Below are 21284 nucleotides of genomic sequence, written 5' to 3'. Positions count from 1 at the left end.
TATATGGGGCATCTAATAAGACATCCGGTTGGAGTCGCCATGTAGGCACCAGTGGCTGGGGGCGTTCCCAGGCAAAGTCCAGGGTGTGAGGGTTGTGGTCAGAGTGAGTGCGACCCAAATAACCGGTGTCTGTGACATGGAGAAGTAAATCACTCGACAACATAAACCTGTCTAGTCGGACATGTAGCGCATGGGCACCCGAATAGTAGGAATAGATTCTCGTGTTAGGATTACGATTGCGCCAGACATCATGCAAGTCCCACTGTGTAGACCAGTCAGTGAGTGCCTTCAATGCTCCACTCGCCTGCGCATTGGCTAAGGGAGGGAATGAGCGATCTAACACAACATCCAGTACACAATTAAAATCGCCTCCAAGTAAAAGTGGCACATGGCGCTATCACCGACGACAATTGTGAAAGGAATCATTCCTGTTCCGTGTTAGGAGCATAGATAGAAGCTATAACCATTTGTTGTCCATCCAGCTTGCCCTGAAGAACCACATATCTGCCCTCAGCGTCTATTTTACTGTGAGTGAATGCAAAGGGGACCCCAGGACGCATCCAAACCAAAGTCCCACGCGCAAATGCCGAGAAGCCCGTGGCGTACAGTTGTCCCCTCCACCTGCGGCGCAGTGTAAGCACCTCCGGGTCAGTCAAATGGGTCTCTTGCAACAATGCCTTCTGGGCAGGCAACCTGAGCTCTGGAGCTCATTACATTGGCCTGCCCAGATGGGAAATCTCCCTACACCAGTGCCTCATGCTAGAAATCTGGGTGTAATCCTGGACAATTCATTGTCCATGAAACAGCAGGTTAACAAAGTAGTGAGCCTCTGCTTTACCATCATGAGGTGGCTCAAGAAGATCCTCTGGATGCTGCCTAGCTCCATGCAGAAAATGGTGGTCAATGCCTTAATTACATCTCGGCTTGACTACGGGAACATCCTGTATCTAGGTGCAAACAAGGCAGTTACAAAGAGACTGCAGCTTGTACAAAATGCGGCTGCTCGTCTACTTTGTAGCATACCTAAAAACAGCAGCGTGTCCCCCTACCTGCGCGAACTGCACTAGTTGAGGGTTGAGAATCGTATTAGGTTTAAAGCCTTAAACTACATGTTTAAAATCAAAGCAGGTACCGCTCCCAAATATTTGCAGTCACTAGCTTCTCCTTACATCCCTAAAAGAAACCTACGATCTAAATCAGCGGAAACATTCTGTGTACCCAGATTCAAGCTGGCCAGGATGGGAGGAAGATCTTTTGCCCACCTCGGTCCTGTCATCTGGAACACACTCCCAATTCACATACGAAAGGACCAAAGCCTTCTCAGGTTTCGAAAGGAGATAAAGACCTGGTTGTTCGACCAGTAACCTGAACGACCTCTGCCGTATACTCCATCTACCGTGCTGTGTTCTAGGCGCCGGGAAACCCTTTTGGGTAGCTGTTTTGCGCCATATAAGTTTATAAAATAAATAAATAAATAAAATGCTATTTGTACTTGGTGTCGCCTAAGATATGAATAAACCTGGTAACGGCGTGAAGGCGTGTGCATACCACGTACGTTCCAGGTACAGAATTTAACCGTAGTCATTGCATGTCCATTCTCCCGTGCCCTCCCCCACCCACCCATCCCCAGCACACAGCCCAGTCGCACAGCAGATCAGATACCCACGTAGATCACTACAAACCGTTTGCTACTCCACAATAGGCCACTCCAATCCACTCTACCACATTCCGCTCTACTCTGCGACACTATACTGCACAACACTTTACGACACTCACCTCCAAAGACTGTACCATACTCCATTTAATAATACTCCACTTGACAGTCGTAAACTGCACAATGTGAAAATGTTTTTTATTAAAAATAAAATAACACTTAAATTCAATTAAATGCACTGTATAAAGTAACGGCACCTTTTCAATGTACGCATTTGCTAAGTATAAATGTTTGTACTCCAATTGAGATATGTTTATGTATATAAAAAACAAAAAAAAATGAAATAATAACGAAGTAAAAATTCATTGTTAAATGAAATAAGTGAATTGAATATTGATTATTTTTCAAATTGATTATGTTTTGATTTGCTTGTTGACCCACAAAACAAAGTGGCTATGAGAAACTCAGTTCATTAGCTGAACCGCAAAGTAGGTAAGAGGTTTTCCCCTACCTTCAGAAGATATTGTTTTGAATCTGTGGTCATAGAGGCACCCTTCTATATTCAATACACAGTCTGGCACCTCACTTGACACACTAAATTAACTATAACTCGCAACTCTGCCATGCACTGTGTTCTCACAAATCATGTAATTTCAGTTTCATATGTATTATAAATGCTGTGATTTCACATGCTACAAGTTATGTAATAGGCAAGGGTATGACCAGTGCATAGAAGAGGCATGATTTATAGTTTCATAGTGTGGCGAGTGAATTGAAGAGACTATGTACTGATGTCCACGACTTATGGTAATTTGAAGATTTTGCGTAAATTATAAATATAAGTTACCGAACCATTGTGCAACCAGTTTCCTTTGTATGCCATTTCTAGTCTGCTCCTCACTACATCATCTCCCATAGATTTGCATCTCCTGAAAGAGATTTCTGGCTTTCTTGGTGCTGTGTTTACTATTACAGGGTCATTTATTATTAAATCCTAATATTTCTGCATGATTTTTCAAATTGCTCTTTCCTCACTGTTATATGTGGTAATGAGTCTAAGCTCTTGGTTGGTGTCCTTTTTCTTCGCTAAATAGTAAATGTTCTTGCTTATGCAAGTTAGCCTTATACCTTACCTCAGCTATTACCTGTCCTGAAACCTTTCTGCAAAATCATGTTGTGCTTGTCTCACTTGACCATCCTTACTACAGTTTCTTCTCACCCGTATGTTTTTCCTCATATGGTCTACTAGCCTTCAGACTATTGGGGCAAAAGCTACTTGAGTGCAAGACCTGATTTCTAGCTGTAGGTTTTCTGAACATCTTTGTAATTTATTTTCTTTCACATAAACTGTAAGGCCCAAGAAAGTGACCTTCTGCTTACTAATGGTACTTGTGAAGCGCAGATTCAAGGAATTCATTTGAATCATTTACACACATTCCACTGAACTTTCTATCAACCCTCTCCAAATAATGAAGAGGCCATCAATATATCCAGACCTCAAAACAACCTGCTTTGATCAGCAATCCATGTACTAGCTCTGAAGCAGCTGCTCCTTCCACCAGCTTTTATACTAATTAGCATAGCTGGGGGCGAAGCAGGTACCCTGAGCTATTCCTTGAATTTGTTAGAAATATTCCTTATTGAACATGATACAGGTATTGTTTACTTTCCAGCAAACCTTCGTGGAGTGGCCACCTGGGAGAGGGGATAATCAGAGGGCTCTGGTCTCTAGCAGAAACTCTGCCCTATATCAATGTGCTGGGGTTACTGTTGATTCATCTGACGTTAAAGGTCTTCCTGCCATCTATCAATGGGAGACTGGTGCAGGTTTTTATGGATGCACTACCGCCATGTGGTCCTGAAAGAAACAGGGTGGAGGGAGTTCCCAGGTCCTTTGCAAAGAGGCCACATGTTTCTGGTTTTGCAGTAGGTATTTCCCTAGTCATGAACCATCTGGTGGACCCTTTGAATGCCAGGACAGATGAGCTAAGCTGCTGGCATGTGGTGAATTGTAAATGGTATCTGCATCCCAAAGTGGTGCAGGGCATCTTCCAGTTGTCGGGAGAACCCTGGCGAGATCTAGATTGGTTGGAATTTTTACAGAGAGATTTGCTGGGAGGTACATTTGGGCTGGAAAGCAACACAAGTATCCTGTACCCCTTTCCACCCCTTCCTCTCCTATCTGAGGTACCCAGAGCTTCTATGCATGAGCATCAGCCCTCCGTTCAGGCTCCCACTTCGGGAGGATCTTCTATGTCAGCAGCAAAGATGTTCCTTCAACCAAATCGTCACAATCTGCAGCTGCATGTTTGAAGATTGAGCGGTGGTAGTTAATTGCATTTGATTTCTCACCCAAAGTGGAGGATGTCATCCTTACTGCCAGGCTTCCTTCCACAAAGTCCATTTATGCCAGGAACTGGATCAAATTTGTGGCCTTTGTGGAGTCCTCAAGCCAAACCCTTTACAAGCCAAACTGTTGGATGTTTTACTGTTTGTTTTGTCTTTGACCACACGGTAGGGCCAAGGAGTGGGCTCTAATAAAGGCCATCTTTGTTTAAATCACCTGTTGTGATGCGATGTAATAAAGGTTTGACACACATATTCTCTCCCAAGCCTTTTGTTAAACCACAGTGGAACCCTAACTTTGTCTTGAGGTTTCTCCCCACGAGCCGATGCTTGTTGTGTCCTCTGATTGAAGATGGTCTTCTTCATTGTTATCACTTCAGCCCTTTGTGTGGGTGAACTTTTGACACTGTTAGTGCAACTGCCCTTCTCCATTTTTCCCAGATAAGCTGGCGCTGAGGACTCGGGCAGCCTTCTTGCTGAAAGTTGTGACAACTTAACACAGTGGGCAATCCATCACTTTCCGAGCTTTCTTTGCCCCCCCCCCCCCCTCCTCAAAAGAGGAGGAGAGACTCCATTGGTTGGATTCCAAAAGTGCTTAAAGCTTTTTCATCAATATTATCAAGGACTACATCGATCTTAACAAGGACTATTGGGTGGACAATTAGTAGTTTGTGGATGTTCTCTGGGAACGGAAAGGTAGGATTATGCAGAAAATGGCTCTGTCAAGTTAAATAGTCGTCTCTGCAATAAGTTCTGCTGCACACTGGCTAAGAAGCAGCCTTCGAGGGTACTGTGGACCCCTTCCACTAGGGCTAAGGCAGCTACCACTGCATTGGCATGCCTTTATTCTGCCAGGCGGCGATGTCGGCCTTGGTGCACACATTTTCAAAGCACTACTGCCTTGACAACCAGGTGCGAAGGGAAGGACATTTGACCCGCTCAGTTATGCAAGACCTTTTGGTCTGAATCTACTCCTCATACCCTCAAACATTAAGAGGTGTTGCATTTGTGTCTATTCTAAAGGTGAGGAATCTGCGGTTAGAAGTATCCTTCAGAACAACAAATTGCTTACCTTCAGTAATGCTCTTTTTGATGTATATTCTATCTAACTGCAGATTCCCTACTGCTTTTATGCTTCCCTGATCTGTGTAGTGGCATCTTTTTACCATCTGAGAAGGTCCCATCTTAGAGATGTGCACATTGGTACCAACAATTGTTAATGCTCTACGTCTGAGGGCACAGAAAGAGTTAAGCAAGAACTGATGTTGGCATGCAGGGGTGGTGCTTTAAAGCATCTCTACTCTGTCGCTTCCGGTGTGATATAGAGTCAACGCGGAGCTACACGGCGCTTCCTAGTAGTTGAATGTGTAATTGAATGTGTAGTCAGCGCACTCTTATTTCAGAAAAGAAAAGCTTTTTATAAATGCTTCCTAGTAGCACACAGGAGTACTGCTAAGAAACTTTCTGCATTCAGTCTGGTGCCTGGGGAATGTTCTAAAGGTGAGGAATCTGCGGTTAAATAGACCTATCTACTAGAAAGAGTGTTACTGAAGGTAAGTAACTTGTTCTTCAAGTTTACTTCAGTCTGTTATGTTTTCACTCACAAAGAATCTTCAGCAGGAACAAAATATGCATCAGAATCAATGCTGTGTATGTAATGTTTTGTTTTATTGTTTATACAGGGTAGAATCTGTAAATACCAGCTGTACAGTACCACATTGTTTCAGTGATTATGTACTAGACATATATTTTTAATACTTAATACAGAGAATTGCAACTTTTTAAAATGTTATTTATTAAACATATTTTATGAATCTGAATATATTTTCAGCAGAGACATCTGCTTTGTTTAGTTAAGCTCTAGATGTTTATGATTGTGTATACAAATTCTTTTTGGCAGTAGAAATATAGACGCGCTATTGGACTGTAAAGAATATTTATGGGACTCATCCTTCACTTCAAAAAATGATTTTTTGATGCCATTTTGTTTTACTTTAAGCATGGTGTTCCAATGCGTCGACTGAGAGATAGGTGTGACTTAATCCAGGAGGGAGGGCGAATAACTGACCCTACCATAGACAAACGCATGGACTTTCACTTCAATGCCATATTGGATGTAGTTGCGGAGTGGAGGAAAGACAAAACTCAGGACCAAGATGTTCCACTGGGAGGTAGGTTGATTTGTTGATGAAATTAGACAATGAACAGAGAGATGGTTCCAAAACTTGTTGTTCTGTTGTAAAAAATATGTTGTTTTAGTAATGAGGTCTGTAATTCTGGACAGTAAAAGAGGCAATGCTTGCAGATTCCTGCGTGAAATATGATAATTTTAAGTGCAAATATAGAGGACTGATTCCAGAACTTGCATTGCACTATTTCTAGCGCTTTCACTTCTTTTAAGAATGTTGAAAATTAAATATCTCTTAAACTGACAGTCTTCATACAAAGCGACACACGCCTTAATAACCAGTGACTGACAGATGAGAATCTATTTTTGTTTTTATTATTTATTTTATGCGTACTTATAAAGTGCGCCATCACTAATTCCAGATTCTCTAATAGCTCAGTACATTTATTACCCATTGGAAATAGTTGTAAACTGCGCAAAACAGCAAGGCCTTTAAAAATTTCCTAAATCTCTGAAGGTTGTGTTCTGAGTGCAAGGAGATGGTGAGCGTATGCCAAAGTTTAGGGCCAGTAACGGCGAAAGCCCTGTCTCCCTATTTTTCATGTCTGTTCTTAGGGATCATGTCTGTTCTGTCATGGATCTCAAGTGACTGGCTTGGTGTATTTTCGCCGGTTCTGTGATAGAAAACCAGAATCGACCCATAGTACCTGTTTATAGAATGAATGCTGTTTGAAATTAGACCCTTGTGGCAATAGAAAGCCAAAGCAGTTGCAATATGTAAGGAGGGATCCAGTGAGATTTCTTAAAATTAACATTTGGAATGTGCTGAAGGTGAGGAATGTTTTTTTTTGTTTAAAGACTCCTAAATAAATTGAATTTCCATCATACAGTTTGCTGTGGTTATATACATTAGCTACTCTTACTTTGTGCTTGAAAGAAAGGAAATTGAGGATAATTTTTAATGTTCTCATTTAATGTAAACAAGACTCATTTAATGTAAGCAAAACTATGAGTTCATAGTTAGGTGAGAGTCAAGAGTGAGACCAATGTTTTCACACTGCTGGCTTGGGGGCTGGACACTTGCCCATGGATGCTGGCTAAAGGAAATCTTTCCATTTTGAAACGTTATTGAAGACTTTTAGATGGATTCAGTTTACAGTAATTTTTTTTCTGATGGATACATCTGCCAGTGGATTCCTCACCTTGTGAATACCCCCCTGCGTCAGCAACGTTCGGAAAATTCTTTTGTAGCACGCTGGTGTGGACGACGTCATAGGAGCACGGCATCACGTGCGACTCCGACTGACGTCACTGACTCCTTATCAGGCCTACGTCGGCGTGGTGACATCAGTTACCTTTTTTTTGCGTCGTCGACGCGAACGGTTTCGAGGGATCTTCTGTTGAGCTGATAGTAACGTTGTTACTATTGGTGCTGTCTTCTGTCGTGATGTCGTTGAAGAAGACTGATTTTAAGCCGTGTGATTCATGCGGGAAGATGATGTCTATTACGGAAACGCATACGGACTGCCTTTGGTGCCTGGGTTCGGATCACGACGTCCAGGTTGTTGATCCTGTTTGAAGATGAACCCAAAGGCTCTGTGGGAGCGTGAGGCCAAGCTTCTGGTTGCCAAATTGAAGGGCAAGGATGCTAAGAAGGGTTCGAGGTCGAGATCGAGACGCCCGAAGTTGAGGTCGCGGTCCCAGTCTCGGTCGAGGTCGGCGTCAAAGTCGACTTCAGGTCATGTTTCCAGATCTTCGAAGAAGAAGGATAAGAAAAGGAAGCATAGTTCAAGGCACCATTCCGGAAAGGAGTTGGATTTCAAAATGAAGTAGTCTTCTAGAACGCATCGGAAGGACATGATATCTCCCTCTCCAGCTCGGAAGCCTGAAGGTGAGACCTCGCCTTTGGTGTCACAGGAGCATTCTCCGGCTCCGGTGTCGAATCCGTCTCCGGATCCATCCCAGTCTTCGGGACATGAGGAAGAAAAAGAAGTTGATGTTCCTCAGGGCTCGACGACTCCGGTTCACCAACCCGACCAACCCGAGGAACAAGAGGAGCAGGAGGAGTCGATTCCGGTGCAGCCTCCTCAGGAGCAGCTGGTGGGTTCTTATCCTCCTTTTCCGGGTCCAGGACAGGATCCATCGCATTTTTTGAACACCATGTATGGTGTTTATGCGAGAGCCATGTACCCCTCTGGAGCACAGGCTGGTCCCATGGGTCCATTGGCATATAATTTGGGGGTTCCCTAAGCCTATGCTTCGGCACCGTTCTTGCCATTTATGCGAGCTCCGGCTCCACCTTGGCATCTCCCGGTGCCGCCGAATTCTTCGACGCCGTTTATGGCTTCACCGGCTCCGGGACGACTTCGAGATCCCAATCGGAGTTCGACCCCGGCTCCATTTCCATGTTCGACGCCAGCTCCGGCTCCAAGTTCGACGCCGGCTCCGGCTCCACATTCGACTCCGGCTCCACATTCGATGCCGACTCCGGCTCCTTCGGAGTCGATACCGGATCCGTCAACGTCGATTCGAATAGAGTGGTCGAGGCGCAAAGCTCAGCGCCTTATGGAAGAGAAGAGTTATGGTGAAGCTGAAATTGAAGAAGGTGAGCTTCAAGATCAGGAGGATTATTTTGATGATCTTCGAGATGAAAGTGGCCTAGAACTGTCTCCTGATTGGGATTTGGCCACGGTGTCTGATGCTCCTGTAGGAGAGTAGAGTCTGCAATCCCATGATCACCCCAGATTTTTGCTTTTTGCTTCACTGGTTTACGACTTCTCTGGCTGTGGGCCTGCTAATCAGACCCACAGCCTTGCTGTTCTCTCACTAAATTGACACGTGTACCTTAGGTGCATTTACCAATTGGTACTGGGCCACCTTATCAGACCCTGTAACTCAGGGCATAGGTGTACCCAGGGCCTACCAGGGGCTGCAGCATGTATTATGCCACCCCTGGCTGGCCATCTAAATCTGACACAACTGGCTGCACGACAGCTGGGGCAAGGTGGTGTAGTCACCCTTTGCTTTAGATATAGTATACCTATATCTAACCCTAAAATGGACACACAGATTCCTATCAGTCACTCCTATGGCAGGCCTTGACAATCCTGAAGGCAGAGTGCTTTGAATCGTGTGAGATGGTGCTCTGGCATGAGCTGAGCCCGTTTGCAGCTTGCGGAACCAAGTCCTAATAACTGTTCCATGATAACGCATACCATATACTCTTAAGTGCATTATAATCCTCGCGGTTATATGCTAACTCTGTTATCGCTTTATCAAAACATGTCGAGTAAGGTGTCATACGAATTGGAATACTAACCCCTCGCCAATTCTGGCGACGGGGTTAGCATTCCATCCTTCTAGAGGGACACGACATGTATGTAACTGTGAACCCCGGTTAAAGTTAACTCAAGCCTCAGCATCACAAAATGGATGCTGCCACCACAGACACAAGTCTGACCCCCTGCAGCTGGGAGTCCTTCCAGCGAGGGGAGCTTGGACAAAGGGTTTCCTGTCAGGGGCGGTGCTAGCACCATCCCAGACAGGGTTTTGTGTATCCTGGGTAGGCAGGGCTTTAGAGGAAGGTGACTGCAAGTGGCACCCCAGTGCTCACTATGCATCTGCCGGCTAGAACCAGTTCCAGGGGCACACCAGCCGTTGAGCTGGGGAAAGTCCGGCATGGGAGAGGGGTGTAACCACCCCCCTTCCTGGTCCCACCCCTAGGGCAGGACCTAGTCGCGTACCCACCCCTTTCTTTAGGATAAAGGCAGGAGCGGGGACCCTTCCAAATTAGATCATCTTTGAATCCTGAAACTACTTTCTATGAAAGGAACTCTCGACTTCTTCTCAAGATTTCTCCCTTGTGACTAAGGAGTAGTCACCCTGCACCCGCAGGCACCATCCAAGAACACTGCGGATTGCTGCACGTTCTTCCTCCACAATCCGACTGACCAGCACGACGAGACCCGGCTTCCCTGGCACCTCCGACCTCTACCTACGTCTACAGCTCAGCTGAGATCCGTGGGTGCGACGAGACCTCGAGGGACTGGCCATCTTCAAGACTGCACGACTCTTGACCAGCACGACCGCCGAGGGATCCTTGTGTGAGTGCTTTGGGGTCCGAGAAGTCCCAACCCTGAGCAGCTCCAGCACCGAAGTCCAGCCCTCCAGCATCCACCAGATCTGCGTGGGGCCCTTCTGCTTTTTGCTGCTCACCGCGTTGTCTGGCTACTAGCCCGCTGGCTTTTGGCCTTCCCGACGACGACCGACGACAACAACACTACTGGTCTGGTTGCTCCAGACTGGCCCTTGCTCCCTTCCAAAAGAGGAGCACCCGGACCCTCCTGGTCCACTCCAGACGCCATTTTAAGTCCACCGCGTGGGCTTGCATTTGCCAAGACTTGTTGCCCCAATCCTGGGTCCAGCGACGTCGACAGCAGATACCATCGTGGGACAGCTCGCACCTCCATCCTGGTCGCCGACAACGCCTCCTGGTCCGTGAGACTGCAGAGCCCAGCGTCGCCCACTCACCTGGTCGAGGTGACTTCAGCCGGTGCCATCCTGGTGCCCATCTAATCACTGGCTAGTGATTCAGAACTTGGTCCCCTCTGCTTACAGGTGTCTTCCATCTTCGATCCAGGCTTGGATCCACGAACAATCTTCACTGGTCGCCTGCCAGCAACTTCTTCTTTCAGGCTCCATAGACTGCAACGAGGATTTCCGACGTCTTTCCAGACCTATGCAGCCGCAGCCCCTGGGCTAGGTAACTTCGGCATTTCGGTGCCCCAGCATAGCCTCCCTATCCAAGTGTCCAGATCCTTTTTCGTTTTCAGCCTAACTAGTCGGGTTCGCCCGAGAACACTAACTTTGTAAACTCTGCACCCGAGTCCCCTAGGCCTCCTGCTAGTAATCTGAAGGTTCAGTAGTCAAGTCCTAGCGATTCCAAAGCCTATTAGTCCAGTACTTACCTGCTAGTAATTTCGCATTCCACTTTTTAAGTATTTTCGTAAGAGTTTTGTTGTGTGCTTAGTACCCTGTCCTCATAAAGAGTACAGGGCTGTTGTGATCTAAATAAATACACTGTTTATTTTCATAACACTTGTGTGGTGTCCTTTCACTTGGTGTTCAAGGGGTATATGTGATGGTATAACAGCTGGCTTAACATGCCCTCTAGAGTTTAGCCCAAAGACTGCTCGTATCCATGCTACTAAGATAGCTGGTCTATAAGGTTGACTTACAACCAATCATCGATAAGGGTTGTTTGGACTGATACAAAGTGCTCACTAGAATAGTGAACATTATATATTAGGCCAACTTCTCACAGCTCCTTCTAAAGATGTGGCTCCCTACCATGTGATGATTAAAAAGGCTGCAGATCTGTTGAATTTGACTTTGCCATCTGTGGAGTATAAGTCGAACATTCTGACTGAAGTCCTCCATTCTCCTTCATCTGTGGTTGAGCCTAAACTTCCTTTTACTGAGGCTCTTACGGATCCCATCTTGGAGGTATGGAATAGGCCACCTACGGCTCCTGCAGTAAATAAGGCTGTTGCAAGGCGTTATAGGGTGGCTCCTGGTGACCATGACTTTTTGTCTACTCATCCCTTGCCGGAGAGTTTGGTAGTACAAGCTGCCTGCTCTAAAAGATCTGCAGGTGCTTTTCCCCAGGTTCCTGGTGATAAAGATTCTAAAAAGCCGGACAAAAGTGCAAAGAAAGTGAGGCAGTAAGGCCTTAACATCTACAAATGCCACTTGTTTGCTGGGCCGGTATATCCATGCTTTGATGGATACTGTTAAACAGCTGTCACCTAAGCTACCTGAGGAGGACAGAAAGAATTTTAATGAAGTGCTGTCTGATACGCAGGCTGCTGCTCGGCAGGTCATACAAAGTGGTATGGACATGGCGGATTCGGTGGCTGGTGTCATGGGGTCTTCGATTGCCACCATAAGAGCTGCCTGGCTGAAGACTTCCGAGTTCTCTGCGGATGTTCAGGCTGCTTTAATGAATTACCCTTTGATGGCTCAGGCCTTTTCGGTAAAAAAGCTGATGCTGCATTGGAAAGGTTCAAGGACAGTAGGGCAACGGCCAGGTCTTTGGGTTTGCAGACTAGAGGCTCTGTGAGCAAAAGATACAAAGGATTTGGAAGATCTACTTGTCGTCTCTATCAGCAGCAGCAAAATCCTTTGTACAGGTCGTACATGGGAAGACAAAGAGGTCGTCCTCGTGGACGTCAGGCCTCTTCCTCCTCTTCTACCCACCCCCCACCTACAACAGCAAAGTAGCCCTAGATCCGCCATTCCGGATCATGCGGGTCCTGTGGGGGGCTGGCTTACCTTTTTTTCTACGAGAAGGGGAATTGATTACATCAGATCTTTGGGTTCTCAATCTCGTAGAGAATGGGTATGCACTTCCCTTTCGGGAATTTACCCAAAATTACCATCCTTGCCAGGGTTTTTTCGCAGAGGACCACCTGCTGCTCCTGCAGGAGGAAGTCCTGGCACTGTTCAGGAAGGGTGCGATAGAGGTGGTTCAGGAGCAGGAAAGGGGTCAGGGGTGCTACTCCCGGTATTTCCTGATTCCCAAGAAGGATGGCAGACTTCGACCAATCTTGGATCTCAGGATCTTGAACCTTTACCTGAAACAGGGGGAAGTTCAAGATGCTCACCCTTGCGCAGGTTCTTCAAGCGCTGTTGGAAGAAGACTGGATGGTGTCGATCGACTTACAGGATGCTTATTTCCATATTCCTAACCTGAAGTCGCACAGAAAGTATCTCCGTGTCACGGTGGGTTCGCAACACTACCAGTTTGCGGTCCTTCCGTTTGGACTTACTACTGCGCCTCGAGTCTTTACCAAGGTGATGGCTGTGGTGGCTGCACATCTCAGAAGGTCAGGGATTCCAGTATTCCCTTATCTGGACGATTGGCTGATCAAACCGGAATCTCCAGAGATGGTGCTCCATCATCTGCAAGACACGACTCAGTTGTTGTACAGGTTGGGCTTTTCGATAAATGTACCCAAATCTCACCTGGTGCCCTCCCAGCGTAACCTGTTCATAGGTGCTGTACTGGACACGACTGTATGTCGGGCATTCCCTCCTCCTCAAAGGATTCTCGACATACAGGAAATGATTCCCTTATTTCACAATCGAGCGGTCGTTCCAGTCCTGAAGGTTCTTCCCCTGCCCCGTCTGATGGCTTCTTGCATTCTGTTGGTCAACCATGCACGGTAGCATATGAGGGCACTCCAGTGGTGCCTCCGAAGGCAGTGGTATCAGCACAACGGAGATCTCAGGGAGTCAATCAGGATCTCCAGGGAAGCTGCAGCGGATCTGTCCTGGTGGAGCGTGGAAAGCAATCTGACTCAAGGGAAGCTGTTCCACTTACCTCCATCGGTGGCCACAGTGATAACAGATGCATCCACCCTAGGGCGGGGTGCTCATCTGGGGATATGAAGATCAAGGGTCTTTGGTCTCCAGAGGAAAGGTTGCTTCACATCAACCTTCTAGAGTTACGGGCGATACGATTGGCGCTCAAGGCCTTCCTCCCTTCCCTTCGCAGTCGGTCGGTACAAGTCCTGACGGACAACACCACCATTATGTGGTATGTCAACAAGCAGGGAGGAGTATGGTCGCAGTGTCTCTGCAGAGAGGCGACTCTGGTCCTGGGTTCAGGACCATCAGATTTGTCTGATTGCAAAACATCTGGCCAGATTTCTGAACGTACGTGCAGACAGTCTCAGTCGGCAGTTCTCAGCTGGCCACGAGTGGAGGCTCCATTTTGTAGGTAGTTCGTCACGTCTTTCGGACGTGGGGAACTTCTCAGGTGGACCTGTTCGCCACTCGCGAGAACGCTCACTGCCCGTCATTCTGCAGTCTCCAGTATCCTATGCAGGGAGCTTTGGGGGACGCGTTTCAGTTGAGTTGGGACACAAGACTCCTTTACGCGTTTCCTCCCATACCCTTGATTCTTCGGGTTCTGAGGAAAATTCGCCAGGACCGGGCCCAAGTCCTATTGATCGCCCCGGATTGGCCAAGAAGGGTGTGGTACACAGATCTTCTCCACCTCTCCTCGTGCCAGCTGTTCCGTCTCCCTCTCAGGGCAGATCTCCCTTTCTCTCCCACATGATGTCGTGGATGTCATTCTGTCGGCTAGGCGTATCTCCACTAAGTCAATCTATTCTTACAGATGGTCAAAATTTGTCACTTGGTGTGGAGAGAAGTCCATTGACCCTTTGAAGGCTCGTTTGTCTGACATACTACAGTTTCATCTTTTCCTTGCTCAGCAAGGGTTTGCTGGAGCCACGGTCAAAGGTTATCTTTCGGCCTTGTCGGCATTTCTCTGTCTACCGGATCAGCCGTCCTTGTTAAAATCTCCTGTTGTTTTAAGGTTTCTAAAGGGTTTAGCAAATACATTTCCTCCTACTCCCTTTATTGTGCCTCAATGGGACTTGAATTTGGTGCTTACTTTTCTGATGAGTTCTCCTTTCGAACCTTTGTATAGCTGTCCCTTGAGACTTTTATCTTTTAAGACGGACTTCCTGATTGCGAATACCTCGGCAAGGAGGGTAAGTGAGCTTCAAGCTCTTAGTTCAAAATTCCCAGTCTTGACCATTCATGCTGAAAGAATGGTTCCCAGGACCAGGGCTGCTTTTCTGCCTAAGGTGGTAACTCCCTTCCATCTAGGATAGTCAATTACCCTTCCTACCTTTATCCTCTCCCTCGCCCTTCCAAGGAGGAGGAGAGACTTCATCGTCTGGACCCTAAGAGGGCGGTGAGCTTTTATCTTGATAGGACAAAAGACTATCGAGTGGATGACCAGCTCTTTGTTGGGTTTGCTGGCTGCAGAAAAGGAATAGCTCTGCACAAGCGCACACTTTCAAGATGGATTATACTATGCATCAAGATATGCTACTCCCTAGCGGGTAAGGAGCCTCCAGAAGGTATAAGAGCTCACTCTACTAGAGCAAAGTCATCAACATCTGCTTTGTCTAGGGGTGTTCCTGTAGAGGATATTTGTAGGGCGGCAATTTGGGCCTCCCTCCACACTTTCGCGAAGCATTACTGCTTGGATACCGAAGTGAGGAGGGACGGCCATTTTGCGCGTTCAGTCCTCCAGGATTTTCTGCGATAGGATAGGAGAGTGGACACCCTCCTCCGGGAGTGGGTACTGCTGTGGAATCTATTCACAAGGTGAGGAATCCACTTGCAGATGTATCCATCAGAAGAACAAGTTATTTACCTTCGGTAACGCTTTTTCTGGTGGATACAGTATCTGCCTGTGGATTCCTCACTGACCCACCCGCCTCCCCGTTGTCCACTCTTCTATATCTAAGTTTATGGCAATGTTTAAATGTATTTATATATATTTTGTATATATATTGTGTTTTTCATGCATTGTCTTCACACTAGGTGTGTTATCTTGATTATTATGTACTGTATACACTGTATATGTATAGATCTATTATCATTGGTCCATCGGGGTGCCTCGAAGGCACGGAAAAAAGGGTGGAACTGATGTCATCACGCCGACGTGGCCTGATAAGGAGTTAGAAGAATGGGGGAGTCAGGTCCTGGGACGTGGGGCTAGCTGGACCATTAATATAACTAAGTACACAGATTGCCAGCTACTACGAAGAAAAAATCATCCGTAATTCCATAAAGACCAGAGTCAAAAGTATAAACTTGATGACAATCAAAAATCAATGAACTACAGTTGAATGTAGGCAGTTCAAAAAAGGAAAAATAGACTTCAAATTAATTCACTCAGTCCATTCAACCAATAAATGGCTAATCTTTTTACGCGTTTTACTTTTGGCTCTGGTCTTTATGGAATTACGGATGATTTTTTCTTCGTAGTATGAATATTTGAGTGTATATATATCAGAGCAATTCACTTTGTATAATACAACTAGTTATGTGTATGTGTTTGTGTTGTAAATAATCGCGAATTGTAAATAATTGTATATAAGGTGTACAAAACGATAAGGTGTCCCTTTCATACATCAATACTTAAAAAAAGACAAAAAACAAATAAATAATAAAAGGGTTTGAGTGATATACCCGTACGAACCAGGAAGTCTCTTATGGTTTGTTCCCTCAAAAATAGAGGATTTAAGTAAGTGTGTGGCTGGCAATCTGTGTACTTACTGATAAGGAGTTAGTCACGTCAGTCGGAGTTGCGCGCGATGCCGTGCTCCTATCATTGCGAATTCTGCTCGTTGCGGGACGTGATTCATTCTTAGACCGAATTTCTACGAAGCACCCGTCTGACTTGACCAGACCCCCACACGATCGTATTTTGATCGCGTCTTTTTGAATAACTACGAAGCACCCGTCTGACTTGACCAGACCCCCACACCATCGTATTTTGATCGCGTCTCTTTGCTCCGCTAGAATTGATAGGACCTCGGACCATGTTACTAAATTGATTTGGGGTCGTCCCGATACCACACTGTGCTTTGCCATCATTGACGATTCATTTGGACCACGCCGTTAGACTGTACCACGGCCCTTTGTATACCACTTCGTGGTGTGTCCCCACCCCTGTCCTGATGAAGACCCCACAGCAAGGATAGCAACTCTACCTGCATACTAGAGGGTCGAAACGTCGACAACTATTCGTATTACCAACTCCACGCCCTAATGCTTTCATTATTTGAACTTTGTGGAGTATGCTGTTGTTTAGAAATAATAATTTGAACCTTGTGGTCCCCATCTCTACACACACTGTGTAGTATGGACAAATAATGTATATTTACTGATTTAATTGTCACTCGAGAATATTTTCCTCCTTCCCTCCACCTCTTCCTCACAGGCTCACTCCCCCCTTCCTTGTCTCTCTACTATACTTGGGGCACTACGAAAACTATGTTTACGTTTTGAGATAAACTATATATTTGGTATATACATTCACATTGTGATTAAAACAATGTGGACAGATTTGTCTCTTGATTGATTTATTTTTATTTGCTTTGTAAACTGTTCTTTGATTACTGGGACCCTTTCCTCTTATTACATTGATAACCCAGGTCCCAGTGACGTTAGCTGGGTACAACCCCTTATCTATACCGTGCTCCTATGACGTCGTCCACGCCGGCGTGCTACAAAAGAATTTTCCGAACGTTGCTGACGCAGGGGGATATTCACAAGGAGAGGAATCCACAGGCAGATACTGTATCCACCAGAAAAAGCAGCTGGATCCTGAGTTCCCCTAATACATAACAGTGAAAAAATCCTTCTATTTCCAGACTTTACCAAATCAGTTCTAGTTCTAAGATGAACTTTTGATCAGTAGCAATAGCAGTTTCCTGGAAGGAAACAAATGTACCTTCCTGGCTTAATCAGGGTTCACAATATGTTCAAGCGGTATTAGATTATTACAAAAAAGATTCTGCCATTGAAGATAGAGAGAACTTAGACAGTTCCATGGGCGTGGTATGTTGCGGTTTCTGGAGATTGGAATGCCTTGTCATCACTGTACATACTGCCTAGGTTGTAGGTTTATACAATGGAAAAGGGGAGCAATATTCTTGCTTACTCCAAAGGTTGTACTGATAATGGAAAGGGTCATTTGTTTAGTAATGTCTGACTAATTAGATAGGTTAGCTACCTTGTGCGAAACCTTCCTTAAGATTAGGTTAAATATTTGTCCTGGTGCACGTTGTGAAACATTTCGGGATGCGTTGTACCTTGCCAGGTCATTAGTGAACATTCCCGACTAGTGTCGACCTTTGTGACAAGAATTCTTGTTAGGTATGATGACTGGAGGTTAGATATGTGAGAATTGCATGATAAGAAGGTAGTAGAGAAACTGACGTTCACCACTGACTTTGTGGAAAATGTTAGCTCCATTCAACCATCTGCATCTCTTTGGGAGGCTTACAAGTAGGAGAGCAGCCATATCCAAAATCTTAGAGAAAATGTTAAGAATAAGAGACTCCGTGATTGTTGAAGATGATCTTTTGGGCCTTGTAGAACATTGTGTAAAAAATCCCTCAGTAGAACTAGAGCCCCAGATCTTGTCTAAGAGCGAGGAATATAGAGTTTCTGGGTAGGGATTATCAGTTTTATGAAGTTGGGAACTGAGCTGGAAAGTTGTTGACTTGCCTTAGGGAGAGGGAGCAGGGCGGGAGATGGATTCAGGATATAGGAATTGAAGAGGACCGAGAGGGACATAATGATTTGGCTGTCGCTTAGGGGTTTGAGAAACACCTCTACATGTCACATTATTCAGAAAACTCTGGTGACCTGGCAGAGATGATTAGTTTAGTTAAAGACTTAACGATCCAGTCCTCCACCTAATGCTCTTCATAAGAGTTTAAAGGTGGAGGACCTAACCGAAGCTCCGATACAGGTGAAGTGGAGGAAAGACTCTGGTCTCAGTGGACTTTCTGCTGAGGTGATTAAGCAACGGTTTTGCAGAATCTCATATCACATACTTTGTATGTTTCTGAAAACCAGAGATGGGATGTCTTCCGCTAGGGCTTCGTACGGCCCTCATTGTTTTGATCCATGAACCACGCAAATCGACTGATAGGTGTGCCTCTTAAAGGCCCATATCTATGCTATATGTAGAGTGTAAACCACCAGTAACTACTTGTATATTCCATGGCCAATCAGTGATTTATAGTTATGCATTTCATGATCCACCCTGATCATTCAGGATTTATGCCTGGTATGTAAACCAATAGCAACAAGTGGTGTGGCCCTAGACCGCTGAACGGGGCCGTAGTAAACTAAGAAAAAAAAAGGGGGGGGGGGTCCTAGCCATCACATTTAAATCCTGCTACCAATTTAACAGACAAAAGGCCATCAATTCAATTGATAGCCGCTAAACCAATTTAACAGACTAAAGGCCAGCAATTCAATTGAATTGATGGCATTTTTTAATTTTTTTTTAACCGTTTTTATTGCAGGAAAAGATGCAATTCACATATGTACAATGTTACAGCCCTGCGGGCTTCACCTCGCTCGATCTTCTGCTATGGTAAGGTATACACAGCCATTCAGCCCACAACCCGGGGGTCGGGAGGTGTCAGTCGACGGGTCAGCCTGCTTGCCATCATGCTCATGTGATTGCTGTTTCAATCGGAGTAGTCAAACCTGCTTTTATCATTTTCGCCCCACGCCCCTCTAATCAAGTTCCCAGTTCCAGCTCCCAAGCCTCTTTCAGCGTGGTTAGCGGTTGCAACGTTTAGCGTGACATTCGCGAATAGAGGCATGTCACTGCCTTGTACGTACCGGCCACCATCATTGTGTATTGACAAGCCATTGACGTCGGGGGCTCTGGAGTCCCTTCCCCCCAGTGTGCCTGCATCGCGCGTGTTAAAGCTGCGTGCATTAAGAAGTCCCCCCTTGGAAGGTTGAAGCGGTCTTGCAGCGTTTGGTAGGGGATCAGTTCTCCGTCCTCATATGGGTCTCCCAGTATCTGCAGTCCAGCCTCTTCTCATCCCTGTAGCCTCGACCAATCGCCCCTGTACGGGAGTGCTGTTACCATACCGAGGGGTATCTCAGGCGCATACATGCGTCGCACCCCGGCCCGTTTCTGCGCTTGGTTCCTGCAGAGTCTGTACGTCTGCTCTTCTAGCGACCGATCTCTGAGAAACAGCTTTTGCTGTAAGGTGATGAAGGCTAGTACATGGCGGGGGTGCCCGCCCCCCTGTCCTCCTCCGGTCCACGGTACGCCCGCGCCACCTCCTGTGTGAAGGTCTGCAGCTGCGCTGCCAGATAGTATAACTCAAAGTCGGGGACCGCCATGCCTCCCCCATCCTTCAGCCGGAGCAGCGTTGTCAGGGCAATTCTGTGCCTGCCCGTACCCCAGAGGAAGGAGATCAATGAAGATCTTAGCTGTTGGAAGACCGACCTAGGTATCCAGACAGGCAGCGTGCGGAAGTAATAGAGGGGGCGCGGCAGGGCCACCATTTTTACCAGGGATATGCGTCCCGTGACCGATAGCGGGAGAGTAGACCAGAAGGTCATATTACCACGTAGCGCCCGTATACAGCGACCCACGTTGCTTTCCAGCAGGTCCACAGCCTTGTGATATATATACACTCCCAGGTACTTCAGGCAATCTGGCGCCCAGGCCAACTGTGTACAGATGATAGGTTCCTGTTCACCGTGTCGTAACGGGAATAGGCACGACTTAGGCCAATGCATTCGCAGCCCAGATAGTCTGCCAAAGGCCACCAGGAGTCTTTCCGCCCCCTCCAATGCTTCCCTCGGGTTTTCTAGATATAACAGGAGATCATCTGCGTATAGCGAGACAAGGTGTGGTTGTCCCCGATAAGTCAGGCCCGCGAAGGAGAGCCCCTTCCTGACTTCCGCCGCAAAGGGCTCAATCGCTAAAGCGAACAGCAGGGGAGATAGGGAACATCCCTGCCTGGTGCCTCGACTAACTGGGTACGGGTCCGACACAAGGGGACCCACCCGCACCGTGCAACCGCCGAGGCGTATAGGACTTTCGTCCAACCTATGTACCCGTCCCCAAGGCCGAAGTGTTGCATAACCTTGTATAGGTACTCCCACTCCAGGCTGTCGAATGCTTTTTCTATGTCGATCGACAAGACCACCGGCATGTGCGTGGCAGGCCACTGTTTCCCCAGCAGGCGAATCAATCGACGTATGTTAGCGGTCGTATTGCGTGCGGGAATGAAGCCAGACTGGTCACTATGAACCAACATCGTCATGTGCTGCAGTAACCTGGTCGCCAAGATGGTACTCAGGATTTTGTAGTCCACCGTCAACATGGACAGTGGCCTGTAGGAGGCTGGATGTTTGCTCTCTCTACCCGGCTTCAGAAGCGGAATCATGAGCGCCTCGCACATGGAAGCAGGCAGCCCCCCCCCCCCGACCCCTAGCCTCATTGTACACCGCCTGAAGCCGCGGGGCAGCAGATCAATATACTTGCTATAAAATTCGACCGGAAGCCCATCCAGACCCGGGGTTTTGTTTCGGGCCATTTTCTTCACCGCACTCCTTATCTCGCCCAGTTCAATACCCCTGCCCAGAGCCTCCGCCTGCTCTGGTTCCAAGCGCGGCATCTGCAGGCCCTCCAAGAAAGCGGTTATCTCCGTCTCCCGCCTCTCGAGCGCGCTCTCATAGAGCGTCTCGTAGTATGAGCGGAAGCGCTCCAAAATCTCCGCCTGGGTGTGGCGG

At 46.7% G+C, this 21284-nt stretch overlaps 1 protein-coding gene across 4 annotated transcripts in view; it reads left to right on the top strand.

Moving 5' to 3' along the window:
• Positions 1-21284, top strand: part of KDM1B (lysine demethylase 1B) — a 725553-nt gene that overhangs the window by 393101 nt on the left and 311168 nt on the right. For all 4 annotated transcript variants that reach the window (XM_086965107.1, XM_086965106.1, XM_086965105.1 and 1 more), the window contains one exon: positions 6000-6171. In XM_086965107.1, coding sequence (XP_086821233.1) covers positions 6000-6171 — 172 coding nt within the window. The remainder of the gene's footprint in view (positions 1-5999; positions 6172-21284) is intronic.

This window comes from Lissotriton vulgaris, chromosome 4_1 (genome assembly GCF_964263255.1).
Source record: "Lissotriton vulgaris chromosome 4_1, aLisVul1.2, whole genome shotgun sequence".
In the NCBI taxonomy this organism is placed as follows: Eukaryota; Metazoa; Chordata; class Amphibia; order Caudata; family Salamandridae; genus Lissotriton; species Lissotriton vulgaris.
This window is presented reverse-complemented; position numbering and strand designations above follow the sequence as displayed.